Consider the following 18,980-nt stretch of genomic DNA (forward strand, 5'->3'; position numbering starts at 1 on the left):
CCTTAATTAAGTCCCCTTCATCCTTTTTTCCCCAAACCAAGAGTCCCTAATGTCCAGCTTTTTCTCATGAGGAAGGTTTTCAAGGCCTCTGATCACTTTGTCCTCTTCTGCTATTTCCCCAGCTCTATTATATTGTTCTTCAATTGTGTAGAAAGTTATGCAATCATAATTCTCTACATAAACCCAGATGTGGAACTGAGCAGATCTCTCAGAGGCCATAGAGCTAAATCATGAGGAAGGATGGGTGCCTTCCTACCCTGGTTACAAACTTTCCAGAATTATTCTGCTGGTAACTCTGGGAAGCAGAATGATTAACCAACCTGGTCCATTTCAGAGGAACTCAAACCCAATAGCCAAAACATCGTTGGCTAGTTTGTGGCTCAGTGTTTCTGTTTGAACTCAGGCAACCAGATTGATTAAGTCAGCCCCAGTTCCATTTGCTAACCTTAATAGTCGGATCATCCAAAATACATCTTTCTTACAATTTCCCATCCATTGGTTTTAGCTCAGTTTTTCCATAGCCAAGAAAAGGTCACCTGGGTCCTTCCAGTCTTTCCTTCAACAATAAGCCTGTTGCTTTAACAGGAGTAAATAAACGAGGGGAGAGACAAAGGGCGTGGTTAGCGACAAAGGGGAGGAGTTACAACCCTAAAAGCAACAGTACCTGCCAAATACTTGCTCTCCCCGTTTTTCCCCCTTCTTGCACGGGAGCGAAGCAGGTAGCGCATTCCTTTCCTTCTCTAGAGGCTTTTCTGAGGGGTGGCAAAGCGGCCGTCCAGAGATGAAGCGCAGGGCGCCGCTGCCTTTGGAGGGGGCCGCTCGCCACCGGGCGGAGTCACGGGAAGATGGAGGGACCAGGATGGGGAGGGCGCTCGTGGGCGCTGCCTGTCTACCTGACAAGCCAGCACAAAGAGCGGGGGAGAAGAGGCTCGGTTGCTCCCACGTCGCCCGCCCCAGCGCGTTGGAGCTGCGGAGCGGGGCGCAGTTTTCTCTCCGTCCCGCGAGGGGAGCCTCCCTGCCCTTCCCGCGCCGTCCACGCCTCGCCCTGGCGGACTGGAGCCTGGGTACCACTGGCTGAGCGTCAGGCGGACCCCGGCAGTGATGTTCTGAGCGCGGAAGGGAGCGCGGGGTGCCTCCTCGGCAACTCTTGGGGCGCTTTTCCTCTCTCCCTCTTTGATCTTAACCCTCCTTTTTCGCTCTAAATTTAACAGTTGCAAAGACTAACTGTTGATCGGTCGAGCAACGCGAGGCGCGAACCAAACGCAGGGGGTAAGTTACTTAGGTGGGTCTCCAGGGAAGAGGGTCGTAGCAGACTGCGAAGGGAGGGCTCCTTGCATGCTTACCCGGGAATAAATGCGGGGAAACTGGGGCAGATGTCTGCAAAGACTAGGGATGGAGCTGCAACAGGGCAAACGCCCTTGTGCGTGTAATATTCATTACTCTAAATAAGCCCCATGTTATTTGGATCTGGCTATTATGTAAGTGTGCAAAGAAAGCAGTGCCAAACTGCAATTCTGTGCATGCTCACTTTTGGAGTAATTTCCCTGAAACGGGCAAGACTTTGGAGTAAGTATCTAAGATGCTTCGATCAGCTTTGGCATAGGAGCAAATAAATAATCAGCAAAGGTTGCTGTGGGAGAAGGAAAAATGAGGCTGTTAATAATAGATGTTATAATTAACATCTCAAGAATGGCCAGAGCAGTGCAACTGGGGAATATCTCCTTGTTGTTGCTGAAGCTGCCTTGTGCTACATCTTTGTGGGCAGAGAGAATTGCCGTATCTAGCCTAAACATCACCTCTGGATCAACTTCCTTCTGGTTTTAGTTGCCTTGTTTCCTTGGAATTCTGGGAAAAACAAGCCATGCTAAGTTGCATACTGCCTTCCAAACCATGGTGGTCTCCAGATGCCTTGGCCCAGTGTTTCTGTTATCCTTGCCAACCTAGGTGGTTGGGGTGATGGGAATTGTGATCTAGTGCATCTAAAGGATGGCAGAGAAGGGCTGGACTGGTTTGTAATTGGGGTTTGTGCACAGCAGCCCTTCAGCAGATGGTTGAAATATGCACTGTGTCCTTCCCAACCCACCTCACAGGGTGGTGATTGTGGGGAAAATAGGAGGAGGAAGGAGTATTAGGCATGTTCGCCACCTTGAGTTATTTATAAAAATAATAAAGATGGGATAGAAAATAAATAAATAAAAATAATAAAGAGCAAAGTTGGCCTAACATATTGGAAATTCAGTTGCACCCATTCTGCTGGAAATCTCAGATGCAGAACATCTCAGGCTTCCAAACAGTTAAAGATTGCATCTTAATGCTTCTCTTGTGTAAGAGACTTGTGTGGGTGAGAGAGAGAGAATAGAAATTAGCATGTTCCTGTGATATACGATGTCTGCTTTTCAGGAGGAAAAGTCAATTTTAGGAAAGTGAGGAACTTTTGATGAATCAAGATAAAGTCCAAGCAGATCTGAAGATCTGCCTTCTAAATGATCTGGTGCCAAAGCAAAAAATCTTGACCTCATTTCATATATATAGCATTATATCCACATCCATTACCTTGCTCCTCCCTCACCCTCAATTAATTTGGCAAATACTTATTTCAGAGCTGATCATCTAATCTAGGTTCCACGCTGGTCTGCTGGTGCCCAGATTAATCATTTGTCCAGTAATCTAGGGGAGAAGCAAAACTATGACTGCGTTATTTCAGATGGTATTTCATTTTGTCTTTTAAATTGCACTGCTATGAATGAAAGTGAATCAAAGTGACTGAGCAAGCAAAGAGATCCTACTTTTTCAGGATGCAAAAGGATCTTTGGTTGTTTCTCAGATGTTTGCAATGTGGAATTGTTGAAAAATAAACCAGATTGTGGACTTGAACATGATCTCAGCTGAGGTTAGAACCCTCCCTTTCAGAGAGACGAAGGCTCCTCCTCATCACCTCATTCCTTTTGAAGTTCACACTCCTATTTTAAAAGAATTACTCACTTGTTTGTGGTTCAGAAGAACATGTTGTGGTGCCAGATTATTGCTTTAAATTTCTATTCTTTCCATCTTGGCAGAATTGGGGGCCTGATTTATTTTAAAATCTGATGGGAAGGCAAATGAGCTACAAAGCTCCAGCTACTCAAAAGGATATTGGAGTATTAGTGAGAGAATCCTGGATAAAATGAAACAGTTATATTCTTAAACAATGTTTTAGGCACTTTGGAATGAGCAACTTCCAGATGTTATTCCATATGTCCCTGTTTTGGAGTAAAACTTGTCCTGAGGTTTATTTGTGAGTTACAGTGCGTGATACAGGCTGCATGGCAGTTGCCCCATTCACTTATTAAAAATAAATATAATATTTTTATTTATTTATTTTTCAAACTTCTATTACCTACTTTATATTCTACTAATATAAATTAGTAGAATTAATCTCTTGCCAGACTTAGCTTGGATTGGGTTGTTAATGTACCATCTGGAATAAACCCCAAGATGCGGCAGTGAGTATTCATTTCCAATGTATTAATGAGATGTTATCTGACAATGTTTCACAAAAACATTTACTATGCAGGAAACGTTTGGGCTGGGTTCACACATTCCATTAAGCCATAATGTAGTTTGTTGAGTTTTGAGTTAGCGTGTTGCATGAATCCAGCTATTATGGTTTGTAAATCATGTTTTTGGCCTAGCACATGGCAGGAGCCCAATTATTGGGCTATGGTATATGCTTAGTATGTTGCATGAATTCAGCCATTTGTGGTTATTGGCACAGCAGGGTTAAAGAAACTATGGCATAGTGTAATAGGTACCATGTCAGTGTAATGATACTTTATAGTCAGAATAACCAAGAAATCAGTGAAACACTTTACATGCACATATGGTCCACCATAGAGGGCTTAAAAATCTAAATTATCAGGTAGCCTGATAAAAAAGACTCATTAACTTGATAGATCCTTTTGATAAAAGAGGAAGTGGATGTACGTTCTAGTTAGCTCCCATTGAAGTAGCCAAAAGGAAAGCAAGCTCAGGGAAATGGATACATCTCACTTGGAAGTGTAACACTTGGTATCTTGTTATTACATAACTTGCAGCTGAATAAAAGCTACCTTACTGTATAGATCCTGTATTGATCCTGCAACTAAAGATCCTTGTAATGGAAGTAAAAGCCCATGTGTTGTAGATGGTTAAATTACATGCTCTAATCTGATTACAGTCTAATTAGCATTTGAACATCTCAGGTTGTTCGTAAACCAATTGTTCCCTCTTAGCTCAATTGTGTTGAAAGATAGTTGAGAAGATAGAACATTAGCTCCTTTGACCCCCTTGATGGTTTAATTCCAGGAATATTAATAAATGAATGAACGTCTGGATCTAGAACAGTCTCTGCTTCTATTTTATTTGTGGAAGTTGGCTTTTTATATACCCATGATTGGATGCTGTAGTTACTAGGGGTCAATCGAGGTAAAGAGGTGGTATGAGTTTACCATTTAAGAAGTTGGGCAAAATGATATTTATTGTTAAAAATTGAGGCTAGAGCGATGTAGGAAATGAAATCTTCAGAGAGATCTTTGCATAAAACCAAAAGATAATACCACTGTGAAACTATTCTTTTGTTTGGTGATAGTTATAAATTGCATTAAAGCAATGTTCTACAAAATTAAAATTAAGCCATCTTAAAAAGCACAACACAATGACGCCAAAATGTAAAGATTTAGAAGCCTGTAAGAATGTAAAGGTCTTTCTTGTTACCCTGAGGGTGCTAAACAGCTGGTGGTGGATCTCTTTGGGGAAAGGCATTACTTTAGTCCCCAGGAATGGGGCTCCTAAAAGCCCTCAATCAAAAGGTAATGCACCCAACTGCAATGTGCCAGGGCAACATGCAACAGATAGCTGGTTGATTCAAGGCACTGGTTTATCTGCTGGAAATAATCCTGTTGTTTCCAGCATATGACAAAATTGTTTTTGCGGTTATATACGTGAAGGACAGTGGTGGTTGTAATAAGCATGATCCTGTACAATTCCCCCCACCCCACCCCACCCCAGTGCTTTGGTTATCTCCATATTTAGCCATCTGCGTAGGTTTAGACCAAGATAGTCCAGTATGCATAGATAGGCCAGCTATTTCTTCCTAAACAGCATAATGCTATTCTCTCTTAACCTTTATTTAATACATTATGTTGTTTATCTATCTTTTCCGTTCTGGGCATAGACATTCTTTGGCCATGGATGTATTCATGAAAGGATTTAATAAAGCTAAGGAAGGAGTGGTGGCAGCAGCAGAAAAAACCAAGCAAGGTGTGGCAGAAGCAGCAGGGAAAACCAAAGAAGGTGTCCTCTACGTGGGTAAGTGGCAAGATAAACTAAACCGGGAGTGTGCAATCTTGTTTTGAGACAAGGGCCCCACAGCCGTTGATTGGCAGGTCAGGAACCACCCATCAAGAATTGGGTGAAGCCAAGACAAAGAAAATATGAATGAAATTGGATGAAATCTAAATTCAATTTTTAATTTTTTAATAATTTCCCATGTGTCTCAGTCCAATCAAGATTTGATGCAACTATAGAGAGGATTTGGGGGCAGGGGGCATAGAGATTCAAGGTTCATTAGGAACATGTGTAATCCTGGGCTCTCAGTATGTATAAGTGTATAGAATTCTTTAGATTTTTATCCAGTTTTTCCTCTACGAACTCAAGGTGAGGTTCCTTGCACTCCTTTCTTCAATTTTCCTTCACAAAAGCCAGTTTGGTCTAGTGGTTAAAGTGCTGGACTAGACACCAGGAGGCTGTGAGTTCCAGTCCCGCCTTAGGTATGAAAGCCAGCTGGGTGACCTCGGGCCAGTCCCTCTCTCTCAGCCCAAGAGCCAATCAGGTGTGGTGGGAGAGTTCTAGTCCCGCCTTAGGCACAAAAGCCCGCTGGGTGACTTTGGGCCAGTCACACTCTCTCAGCCCAACTCACCTCACAGGGTTGTTGTTATGGGGAAAATAGGAGGAGGAGGAAGGAGTATTAGGTATGTTCCCCACGTTGAGTTATTTATAAAAACAATACGGGTGGGATATTAGATTTAAAAAAAAAATCCAGTGAGATAGATTGTAATGAAGATGGACCTGAGCTTGGATCTCCAGGGTCCCAGTCCAACATCTTAACCATGACAGCAATCTGAATCTCTTACATCCTGCCATTCTGTACAGAATGAACAATCAAGATGCCTGTATTAATGTTCTCCTTTAAACAAACACGTCATTACATTTCTTGTGCTGTTTGAATGGCAAACCTTTAGAACTGGAAACAAGCTAAAGCTTCTACTAAGTGTATGTACTTTGGGTGTAATAACATTTATTCCACTTAGAAATTAAATGTCTGTTGTGTTGGTGGATTGCTTGCATCTCTTCATGGAGAGACTTCAATGTTAAATTCGAAAGGGATGCATTGCATCTGTGGGGAGTAGATTCATGGTTTCTATCAGGATCATCAAAACTGGATCTAACTTTTGTAGAGATAATCTAGATGAATGTGTTGAACACTGATGGACCATGGGTTTGTTTCCAGGTGTGTCTTAAGGGCATAGTTTACCCCTACTCAAGTTTGCCCTAATATGTCATTTCCTTATCCAACTGAGAATAGATTAGAGTCTATGCTGGTTTACTGCTTAGAAGTACAGATGTCCATCTATGGCAAGCAACTCTGTCTGCTGACCTTTCAGAGGAGGCCATCTAGTGATGTGAGGATGTCATTAGAAAGGGTATGGCCAAAATATTTCAATCCATTTTTTGGCTTTGTTGTTGTTATTCTTTTTAAAGGATGGGAAGGGGGAAATCACTCCATTCACACTTTTAAACCATGTGCCCAAACTGTCAACAGAGGCCTGAGTCTACACTTTCGGAGGATCCCATTTGGAGCTGTTTTTCCATGGTTTTAAGGGTATCTTGAGAATGATTTGCCTCCCAGTAATTTTCTAGTCCTATTCCCACCCCTAAAATCCTGGGGGGGGGGGGGGAAAGACAGAAGGGGGACAAAGCAGCCCCAAATGGTTATTTACTGTTGGTGCAATCGTTGGGGATGTAGGGAAGGGGCTTATGCAACCTGTGGGTTTCCTACTCCTGGCCTAGATTACCTCACTTTAATAATGTGCTAAATTTGGAGTAGAATTAGATAAATAGATGGGATGGATGGTGGATTTATTTAGAGGTTGTTTTGATGGAATTCCAGCCATTAAAGAAACTGAACCAGCAGATTTCTTCATGCCCAACTGAATAACTATGATTCATGCTTCACAGCTAGTGTGAAAGCAGCAGCATTTTCCACAGATGTTCTGCTTTAGAACATGCGTAAACTTTCAATGTTCTTATTTCAGCTCCCCCATCACCACCATCTGGTACACAAACAAAAAGAAAGCAACCTAATTGATTTGCCTAGAGGAAAATTTTTGCTTTACAAAAATACATGTGGGTTTCTTTCACTGGTAATCACAAGAATGATCTTTCTGTTAGCGGTAATGTTCTATTTATTTCTTTTAATCACAGAAAGGGGTAGTTTTTGGAAGCTTTTACTTTCATTTTTGGTTGTTACATCATCTGGAATGATAAGCTGTGCTTAATACTATAAATATGTTTAAAGAAGGCAATATAAGTCATGGACTGTGAAGCTGGCTGTTGAAACTCACTGTTGTTATTTACTTTAGTTTTCAGTCTGAATAATATGGAAAACTAAGTTCAAAGCAACATGAAAACTTAACAGGTCTTCAGTTTGGTGGAGTGAGTAAGTGCACAATCCTTAATTTGGCAAACTTCTGTGAATGTTGCAGAACACCCAGAGGATGCAACTTCAACAGGCTTGAGGACCACATTAGGGTCAAGACTGTTCTCCAGAAGTGACTGTAGTAGTCCACAATAGGAGAGGAGGACAGAGGAATGAGACCTGCTTTGTCTTTGTCATATGAGATGTTAATAACCATGATATTATCTCATATGACAAAGATGGAGCAATATGGAAGCCATCTGAGTAAAGAAATAACAGATATTTCATATGATTTGTGGAAAAGATTGGCTTCTGCCATTTAAAGACATGTCCAGTGATCTGAGCAACAGAGATGTTTCACTGATTGTTCAAATGGAGTTTGCATTTATGAAGAGGATAATATATAACCAAAATCAGTGAGCACAAAAGAGTAGTAATATGTAGAAAGGATGTGTAAGCTTTCAGCATATGACATCCTTAGTCAATGTCTATTGATGCAACAGTGGGCCTGGCCTATGGCTGATGCCTATTTCCTGAGCTTCTTTAACTTTTATTGATCCAGTTAACTAGTATGAGTTTGTTGGATTTACCACAGTTTTAATTTCCCACAATGCCCTTACCTTTGTTTCATTCCATTGCATTAAGGGGCAATTAAAACGGCATAGCCAAATCTAACAAACTCATATCTGGGAGCACTGTCACCACAAACCAGCTAAGCACACTTATATCAGTGATTCAATCATTCAAAACCACAAAAGGCAAATGTTTAAAGTATCTGGTCTAGTGGTGAAGGCAACTGGCTAGAAACCGGGAGACTGAGTTCTAGTCCCGCCTTAGGCATGAAAGCCGGCTGGGTGACTTTGGACCAGTCTCTCTCTCTCAGCCCAACTTATCTCACAGGGTTGTTGTTGTGGGGAAAACAGGAGGAAGAAGGAGTATTAGGTATGTTCGCTGCCTTGAGTTATTTATCAAAATAATAAAGGCAGGACAGAAAATAAATAAACAAACAAATAAAAATATTTCTGTCATGGAAGGTTTATGTATGGATCAGATTCTTTTTGCATCAATAGATTGTAATTTGCTACAAAAGACCTCTAATGACTCCAGTACTTTTCACCAGAAAATGGATCTGTCCAATAAATTCCTGTTTCTGGAATGTGTTACCACTTGGGCAAATAAAGGCAGGTGGATTGGAACATGACCATTGTCTTTGTGTGAACCAAGCACTTATGTTAAGCCATAATTTGCAGTTTATTGTGTGGGCTGTTATTTTATAAAAACATAACAATTGTGCTTTGTGAACTTAGGTTTAACAAGTTGTGTGAACTCAGCCTGTGGTTCTTTAACTTTATCCTTATGCTTCGTAAGATCTATTCCATTCAGTTTCCACTGAGACTGATTTTTTTTTTTTTTTTTTATTTCTGTTGCATAAACAGGGTCAAAGACCAAGGAGGGAGTTGTTCATGGTGTCACAACAGGTAAGTCCATAACTACATTTCTATTTCTAAAATAAATCTCTTGTCTGTTCTTTATAAAGTAGGCTCTGATTTAGAAAGGAAAGTAGGTCTGCAATATGATCAGGTGTTTGGGAAACACACTATTGATCTTAGTGGGAGATGAATATTCTTATAGATACAACATTTGGAGATATTGGATAGTACAATTCCAGTTTCACTGATTATGCAAACATGTGACATGCCATCTGTGGTGGATGCATAGCCAGCAAAGTATTGGCCCAGATTGTATATTTGTTTCTGGGCAATAACCAGTGGTCTTCAGTGATGATTTTCACTGCAGGAGAATCGTGAAATGGGTGGAGTGCTCCATTGCATCTGCAGTCTTTCCTTACACTGAAAGCTTTCATACTTGTAATTCCCTTGATGCATTGGCAATTGTTTATAAATTAGTTATATAAAGTAATATACTGGTATAGGCTTTCACAGATGCTATCTGTTGGGCTTCAGGGTTTAGAGAACAGATTTCCTGATGTTTCATGGGATTTGTGGCTGGCATCTTCAGAGGCAAAGTGGTCAGTCGGTCCCTGCTCAGTTGCCTGTGGTCTGCATAGCCGATCACTTTGCCTCTGAATATGCCAACCACAGTTGCCAGTGAAACAACAGGAAATCTGTTCTCTAGACAGAGTAAACCCTGATGCCCAAAACTGTCCTATGTGACAAGTAGTTTTGATTTTTTTTCCCCAAGGGATGTCAGAAAGTCTGGATGCCCAGGAGTCTGTCTACAGGTGCCTGAGCCCACTGCAATTTTTAAAAGCTGTATTGGGGTCAAATTTCAAGAAGACGTCTTATATCCCATCCTACCTGAAGAAGCAGATTGGCCTCAGGTGCTCTACTGACTTTGGACTCCCTGAAAACTGTTAGAAAGATCTGAGGGTGGAGGCAGCTTAGAAGACTATCTCTAAATGTCCAAAATTAGGATTGTGTTGTTTTTCTTTTAAAAAGCTGAACTGCAATAGTTTCTGTTAATTGCACAGAAACCTTTGCTGTGAGTTACTTCTTAAAAATGCTGAATTGCTTTTTTAATGGCCATGCAGCTTCCACTTCCATGCTGAATACCCTGATTAACTAAGCAATGCTTCCTCTGAAGTTTGTTGAGTTAACCATTGATGATGTAGCCACCTTCCCTTACCCTTGTTTTTTCTAACGAGGTGAGGCCAAAAGAGAGAGAGGGAGATTGAGATTGAGATTTCAGGGAAAAGGAGTGGCCTAGCCAGGTCTCAGCAAACAGAGTTGGCCTGTAGACTGAAGGCTCTTTACTGCTAACCAAGGTAAGGTTTCCCTTGACATTAAGTCCAGTCGTGTCCGACTCTAGGGGGCGGTGCTCATCTCCGTTTCAAAGCCGAAGAGCCGGCGTTTGTCCATAGACACTTCCGTGGTCATGTGGCCGGCATGACTACATGGAACGCCGTTACCTGCCCACCAAAGCGGTACCTATTAATCTACTCACATTTGCATGTTTTCGAACTGCTAGGTTGACAGGAGCTGGGACTAGCAACGGGAGCTCACCCCGTCGCGCGGATTCGAACCGCCGACCTTCCGATCGGCAAGCTCAGCAGCTCAGCGGTTTAACCCGCAGCGCCACCGTGTCCCTACTGCTAACCAAGCTAGATGATTATTCCTGAGCCCAGATTCACTGGCTCTTATAAGAGTTCAAAGAACTTTTTTTTCATTTCAGTATAGATAGCCAACCTTAATCTCTCTTTGGTAAACCATGAATATTTTGACTGGTGCTAGAAAAAAAAAATGAAAAAAGGTTTCCCATCAAGGAGCAAGAAATTGAAATAGTTAACAAAAACCGTTGGGAAAGTTGCTGTTTATGTCATCACATGTATTTTTATTTTATATAAAGTGCATATTTAAAGAGGATGATGGTAAAATAAGTGCAGCATTACATGATTAGGATGACAAATGTATTTTCTTACATTCTTCTTCCCCTTGATGCTCAGTCTTTCTGCATGGAAAGATATTTAACAAGCTTGCACTGGCTGAATTCCTGTTGCTGAGGTGTGAAATCTTTTGCATCTAGGAAAGGCTAAAAGAGGACAAATTTATGGATTTGGGTCCTTTTATGACCTACATTCATCTCAAATAGCCCCAGAGTGTCTTGGAATTGAAAAGGGACATTTAGGCCATGTCCAACCCTCCAATCCATGTCCCTGTAGCAGATGGCTATCCAGCCTCTTCTTGAACACATCCAGTGAAGAGATGCCTACCATTTTGCTGGGTAATTAGTTCCACTGTCAAATTTCTCTTATTGTTACAAAGTTTGTCCTAATATTTAACTGGAGCCTACTTTCCTGTAACTTCTTGTAATTTCTTCCTGATTTGGTGCACAAATCACAATGAAAAAGAAACTCTCATTCCCAGGCTGCATGTGGGTCACAAGCAGACAGCCTTCTGTGTGTCATCAACATTCCCTAAAATCTTGTGTTTCCAAGCTTCATTCCTTGTCCTGTAGGGATGTTGGTCTTTGATCAACAAAGATTATTTTAAAAACTCTGAAAACCAAATCACCATGCTTTTTTTTCAGCAGCAGCTATCAGTTCTGCTGAATGACTAAGACCCCAAACACATTTTTTGGTATGTCATTGAGATTTGCAAATAACCTGGTGATATGGAAATAATCTACATCCATTAGCTTCATAGGCTTCAAAATCCTCTTATGTAGCTTTCTTTTCTAATTGTGCAGAATACCGTTCAAGTAGCGCAAGATCCATATTTAGTCTCACAAAGTGACCAGCACATATTCAAGGTGCAATAACCTAACGAATATCAGGATTTCCTTTTGTTTTTCCATATCTCTGGAACAGCATCGAGGTGAAGATATTAGAAGAGGTTTATTGTTTCTTGGGTGGGCAACTGAAAGCAATACAATTAAAAGCAATGCTTAGAATGAGAAGGAACAGCACACTCTGGTGTCCATGTTATAATAGATCTATAACCAGATCAGTTATCTATAACTGATAGATCATATTATATAAATCAGTTATCTATAATCCGTGATCTATAAGCAGATCAACCCTTGGACAAAATAAGAATTGTTGGTCCGGAAAGGTCCCAAATGGCAATGCTATACTGCCCAACTGGTCAAGGCTACAGCAGCAACACTTCATTTTAAAAAATGGAAATATAAATGGTAGGCAACAGCTATTCTTTGTGGGTGAGGCTCAAGGATGGCATTGGAATAGTAATAGGTTCTTGGAATTCTAGTGCAGTCATTGGCTGCATGCCCTCAACAGCAGCATATGATTCATACATCCGCCTGTTACTTGTATTTCCAGGAACTCTTTTCTTATAAAATGATTTGTGGTCCTTGTAGCTGCAGCTGGAATTCATGTCAGGATCTCAGAACACAATTTGACCTTGCTTGGTGATCAAATGACAGCTGGTACCGGAGCAAATTCAGATTTTCTTCCCTTGTGCCTCCCCTTTTTGTTAAAGTATGGATGTAAGAAGGAAGCTCCAAAGCTTGGGGCAGTTCTGTTGTTCTACCTAATTCTCCAAATCATTGTATTCTGCAAAGTCTGTATCAAAGGTGGGTAACCTACTACTTGCAGATACTTTGGACTACAGCTAACCTAATCCATAACCATTTAGCCATGCTGCTGTAGACAAAACCATTTGAAGGCACCAACTTGTTTTTCTTTCTCCTGCTTTCCAGTGAGCTTTGCAACTTCTATCAAATACTTGTGTTTCTCTTCTGCACATACACCAGAGCTGCACTTATTGTCTACACATCTGCTGTCTGCAGGTTCATTGGGACATGTGAATAATGTTGATACTAGCTTCCATGCAATTAGAACCAAACTGTTTCTAACTGATGCATTCATTTAGCTTGAACCTGTGTGTATTCCTAAAATAGCTTTTAAGTAGGGCTGTGCAATTCTTTGCAACATGGATTTAATTCAGTGAAGCATCTATGATTTCATTTGTTGAATCATACTTGTTTGTCAAATTGGACTGAATGATATGTTTTGATTTGGACAATGCAGAAGAGACCTTATTGCCCATGTAAAAATTCTGTTTAACTTTTGAGTCAAGTCAATCTGCTCTGTATATTTGAATTGATTATTTAAGTCGACTCAGTTCACATTGGTATAGGTTTTTTTATATATATATATACAGGTTAATGGATTTTTCAGTATAAGCAGCTATGTATGCCTTTTGTAAAATATCAGGCTGTAAACAAACATGTATTTATTTATTTAACCTGAGCAATATGAGGTTGCTTTAGATCTGCCTTCCCTAATGTTCTGCTCTCCAGATATTTTAATATTGAAATTCTCCAATCCATCATGGGATGGGAGTTGTACTGCCAACTCATTTGATGAAGGATGTCACTTTTAGACAATCCATCAGTAGACCAGGGATAAGCAATGTATGAACATTGGAGGCCACAACTCAGTCAATCTGACTTCTAAAGAGATCAGAATGCCATCAGATGACAACATGACTTAAAAGGGCAGGGTGTTTTTGGCCTTCTGGGGTATTTAGGATGGGAAGGGAGAGGCCCCAATAGATATCTTCCCTTATTCTCATCCTTGAAACCACCCAAAGCCTCCCAAATGGGCTGAAGTTGCACCACTGAAATGGTGCACAATAATCTGCAGAAGACTATGCAACCATGCCAAAAAAGCCAACCCAGTCCTGGGCTGCAAAAAAAGAGGGATGGGAAGTGAAAGTACCACTCTATACCACACTGGTGAGGCCATAATTGGAATACTGCATCCAGTTTTGGTCACCACAAGACCGAAAAAGATGCTGAGGCTCTAGAAAGAGAGCAGAGAAGAGCAACAAAGATTATAAGGGACCTGGAGGCTAAATCCTATGAAGAACAGCTAAAGGAACTAGGTATGTTTAGCTTAACAAAGAGAAGACTGAGGAGAGACATGATAGCAGTCTTCCAATACTTGAAGGGCTGCCACAGGGAAGAGGGCATCAATTTATTCTCCATAGCACCTGAGGTAGGACAAGAACGAATGGGTGGAAGCTCATCAGAGGGAGATCCATCCTGGAAATAAGGAGGAATTTCCTGACAGTGAGAACTATTAAATGGGGGAACAGCTTGCCTCCCGGAGTTGTGGAAGCTCCATCACTGGAGGTTTTCAAGAAAATATTGGGCAACCACTTGTCCAAGATGGTATGAGAACTCCTGCTTTGGGCAGTGGGTTGGGCTAGAAGACCTCCAAGGTCCCTTCCAACCCTACGATTCTATGACTTCCCCATGAGCTGTCATCCTTCACTCCATCAGGCTACCAACCTGCTCAAGTAGAAGAGATTCTCTGCAGCAGGAAACTTTCCTCTACATGCCAATCACACAGTAAGTGTGGTTTCTCAGTCTTGAGTTTCTGTAGAAGCTCCATATCTAGCAGAGGAAAAGAAAGCCTCCCTTTTATGAAGCCAAAGGAAAGATTCAGCTCAAGAGAATTGTAGCCTCTTTTTTGTTTGTCTTAGGTAGCCCTGAAAAAAGAATCAAATTTAGAAACAGTTGCATATTGAGTACTGTTCGGTTCAGCTAATTGTGGAAGAGGTGTTGATGTGGTCTTTTGTTATAGTGGCTCCTTTTTGGAAAAATGTTCACATTTCAATTTTGTTTAGGAAGGCTCTTTGGCTTTTGTAGGTGCTCTTTTGAATTATTTATTCATTTATTTATTTTCTATCCCTCCTTTATTATTTTTATAAATAACTCAAGGCGGTGAACATACCTAATATCTACTAATGGTTTTGGAAACTAACTGGATAAGAGTTGAAATGGATCTTGTACACTTTTATGATCTGGAAAAAATACTGATACTACAAGACTGAAAGGATGCCCCATCAATTTTACAACAATTTGAAGAGCTGACCTTTCTTTGAATATTTAAGCAAGCATTATCCCACCAGGAGCCCCAGCTGGAAGATTATTTTGTAATTTGAACTGTAATTTAAATAAATAGATTTGTTTAAAATATTTTAAATGAAATTTAAAAACTTATAAAATTAATTTAAAATTTTATATAAAAATTATAAATTATAAATTATAAAATTTATAAATTATAAAAAAATTATAAGTAATTGGACACAAAATACATATGTATGGTGAGTTGTATTTAGTAGTTAACAGATATATGCTTTTCTGGTTTTCTTTCTTTCGCATGCCCAATAAAATTTGCATCCTGGCCCATCTGTTAATGGCCTGAGATGGCCATATTTACCTTGAGAAACTTTCTCCCTTACCTTTCACTTTTGTCCCCCTACAGTGGCTGAGAAAACTAAAGAGCAAGTGTCAAATGTAGGGGGAGCTGTTGTCACTGGAGTGACGGCGGTAGCACAGAAGACTGTGGAAGGCGCTGGAAATATTGCTGCAGCCACTGGCTTTGTCAAGAAGGATCAGTTGGCCAAACAGGTTTGTGGAGCCGATGGATATTTGCAAAAGATGGATTTTAAATGGAGGGTTTTCCCTCTGAGTGGGTTTTGGTTTTGGTTTTGGAAAGGCTTGACTGATTGTGCTTGCTTTGTTTTTCTTCCCTAATTCTCTTCTATATAATGTAGGCAAGTCCAGTGAATGATGGGAAATCACTGTTTACATTGGTTGCTTTGCTAACTTCCTAACATCCTACCAGGACTACTGGTCCCAGTTACACATTTCTGACTGGTGGGATCAGCACAATGCAAAGCCTTAGGATGTCACATTAGAGGCATCTCACTTGGTTTTCAAACCACCATCATTCAGGGACGCCTTGGCAGCATGCATGAGTGGTTTCCTTTCTTCTTCTTCAGTTCTGGGCAAGCCCACTGATGCTCTCCAAGCTCCTTTTGTGCCTCTTCTATCTAAAATACCATGGTACGATTTTCTGCCACTTAGAGGCAGGAAGTAACAAAACCTGTAGCATAAACCCTCAGATACACTTAATAAAGTTTTTAAAAATGTTCTTCCTCCAAAATAGTGAGGGGAGAGAACCAGAAACTTCACCCCTACTTATGGGTTTGGTCTGTTCCTGCCCTCACTGCGCCCATCCTTCAGAGCCCTCACTTTCCCTCAAAATGTCAAGGGCAAAGCCTGACCACCAAAAATTGTGTAGCTCTGTTATAGAATATAATAAGGGGACTGATCCAAGACTGCATCTGTCAGCTTCAAGGCTGAATATGGATTGGAACCCAGATCTGCTTTGTCCTAGCCTAATATCTTGGGCTTACTAAGGTATGGAAAAATAGATATCATGTAGGAAGTCTGATTATTTGCTGGTTTAATCTTCTCAGGTCTAGGGCAGGGAGCAGCCTTTCTGATCACCTTTATCCAATCCATTTTAACTGGGAATCGCAGGGACTGAAACCGGCATCCTTTGCATTTCAAGCATCTGTTCCATCTCTGTGGTTTACCAAGAGAAGAAAGTGAAGAATAGGGATACATGTCAGTCAGTGTTCACAGTTGGAAAGCTGTGTTTCCTGCCTTAACTTAGTGTGTGTGTATTTTTTTAAGAAGAGCTTTATAGTAAATCATTTGTCTAAGAGGATTTTTTTTTGCACTTTCCTTTCAATTTTTAAAAAACAAATATTGATTAAAGACTAAATGGAAAGGTACTTTATTGTACATTTGGCTTATGTGCTTTGTATAAGCCATTTAGAAGCATTTACAACTAACGTAGCAAATCACTGGGGAATCTGATGAAAAGCTGTTAGGCAGAAACCACTATGTTTTATTACTTGGAGATATCTTTCTATATCCGTCAGAAAGACAGTTTCATTCATTCTTCCTACAGAGCTTTATGAAATCATATTGGCCATTTAGCAAAGATAATGCAAATACAATACCGTTAAGCTTTTGAAATACTTGTTTGTGTGGCTGAGTTCTCACTATTGATGGAATCTATACCAGGACTGTAACACCTCACACTGCGATCTTTAACTGAAGCAGCCCCTTCTGTTCCCTTTCCATGTCTCTTTCAAATTTTTATTTTGTATTTAAAGCCTCAAGATCTGGACAAGGTTTTCCTCTCTCACACCTGTTTTGGCCTAAAAACCTGTAATTCTGATATTCAATTTGATGGACCAGCTTCCTAAAATATGCTACATCAGTTTCATAATTTATCACATTTAAAATCAATTTGAAATGCTATTCCCCCCCCCTCTTCTTTTTGCAGAGCCATTGTTTCATTCTCATTTAAAGTACAACCAGCTTATGGATTACACTAATCTTCCATTAAGTACTTGTTCAGCTGACATCAGCATACATTTATGATATGATTCAATGAATTAAGATAAATGCATCCAACAGTTTTTGAATGTGCCTATCATAATAATTTAATACAGGCATTTACTAGATGCCAGTCAGCACTTGTTTCATTGTTCAGATCTTTCAAGGCTTAATTTTTTTTTTAAAGGATGGATCTCCTTTAATATATAGAAAGTATCAGCCTTAGAAAACTCAGTGAAAGGAATTTAAGTACAAGAACTTAATATGTTTCTGGGCATATAAAATATTTATGCCTCTAATAAATTGAAAAGATATATGCTGGAAAGGTGATTCAGATATGATAAATACTTTTCAGTTCCCAATAGCCTAAACTTGTAGGGCATTCACATTTCTAAACTTGCTCGGCATTGGCCCAGTAAAATTTTTAAACTGCTATGTTAGCTTTTCCCAATTTATATGCTAGAATTACAACTCTTGGGATTATCCATGATAGCCTGTAAATTTGAGGTTGGAGACAGCTGTGCTAAATTGTCAATTGTCCAGGCTGAAGTATATTTTTTACCCTGATCCAGACCTAACCAGTGGTCTTATAACTTCTGAGACTCCACATATTTCAGAGATAGGTAAGGTATTTTGACTTGTAGTATAAAATTGTGGAAGGGCTATGATCAATTCTCATGGTCTTAGTTGTTGCTGTTGATGAGGGTAGTCTATTGGAGGATTGAGCCTTATTTTTGTTCCTCCAATACTTTAATAAATAAGGCAAGCACACCAAACAGTGCTGCAAACAATGTTTTTGAAAAACAGCAATATATCTGTAGTGTCTGTCTTTGTTAACTAAGTGATATTAGAGAATAAAAGTCACCATCATGATGGCAGATGTACCGAGAATAGTGGTTTTACTTTGTCCCATACGAGTAAATGGAATTGAGCCACTTTTATGAATGAAATGAAATAAACTGAGAATATTATGTAGCCTCTACCCCAGATTCTAGGATTGACCTAAACAGATGCTGCCTAACAGAGGCACCTTTGGAGGGAGGCATCAAAAAAGTCAAGATGGTGGTCATGACTGTACAAAGCCCCACCCACTTTTAATATAGGTATGGGTCACCACTGCCAACTCAACTTTTTTGATACCCCCAACTGCCTAAAGTGAATAAGTAGCTGATGCTTCCACTGATAGTATTTAAAGCCAGGAAAGTTATTTAAGTACAGGAGGCATCAAATTCCACCACCTATCTTTGTCCCAGTATGATTGAATATTAGGAGCTGGCTTTTATATCTTTAGATGAGACAATAGTAGGTTACCTATTATGATGGATGTTTTAAAAAGAAAGAAGGAATGGGAAAGAAATTCTACAGAGATAACACAGAGCTTGCCTGTAGGCATGCACATTTGTCTGTCTAATTAAAGATAAAACAGGAGAACTTGCCAGATGTAAAGAATGAAGCACTGCAAGATCTTCACTTTCGAAAAGTCAAGTGGGTCTTATTAATATCGAGAAAATACAAACAAGATGACATACAAAAAGAAAAGTGGTTGTTTTTGCATGCTGTTATGGGTTCTGTTCTT

At 40.1% G+C, this 18,980-nt stretch overlaps 1 protein-coding gene across 3 annotated transcripts in view; it reads left to right on the forward strand.

Moving 5' to 3' along the window:
- The first annotated feature begins 681 nt into the window (after positions 1-681).
- SNCA (synuclein alpha) overlaps positions 682-18,980 on the forward strand; it is a 49,961-nt gene continuing 31,662 nt past the window's right edge. The window contains exons 1-5 of one of the 3 annotated variants that reach the window (XM_063310292.1): positions 682-719; positions 1,212-1,268; positions 5,179-5,325; positions 9,151-9,192; positions 15,471-15,616. In XM_063310292.1, the coding sequence (XP_063166362.1) occupies positions 5,205-5,325; positions 9,151-9,192; positions 15,471-15,616 (309 nt within the window). In that variant the 5' untranslated portion in view covers positions 682-719; positions 1,212-1,268; positions 5,179-5,204. Of the gene's footprint in view, positions 720-867; positions 1,269-5,178; positions 5,326-9,150; positions 9,193-15,470; positions 15,617-18,980 lie in introns of those variants that run through there. The other 2 variants (XM_063310293.1, XM_063310291.1) reach the window with 2 other exon arrangements.

The sequence above is a fragment of the Candoia aspera genome, chromosome 8, assembly GCF_035149785.1.
Source record: "Candoia aspera isolate rCanAsp1 chromosome 8, rCanAsp1.hap2, whole genome shotgun sequence".
Taxonomy (NCBI): Eukaryota; Metazoa; Chordata; class Lepidosauria; order Squamata; family Boidae; genus Candoia; species Candoia aspera.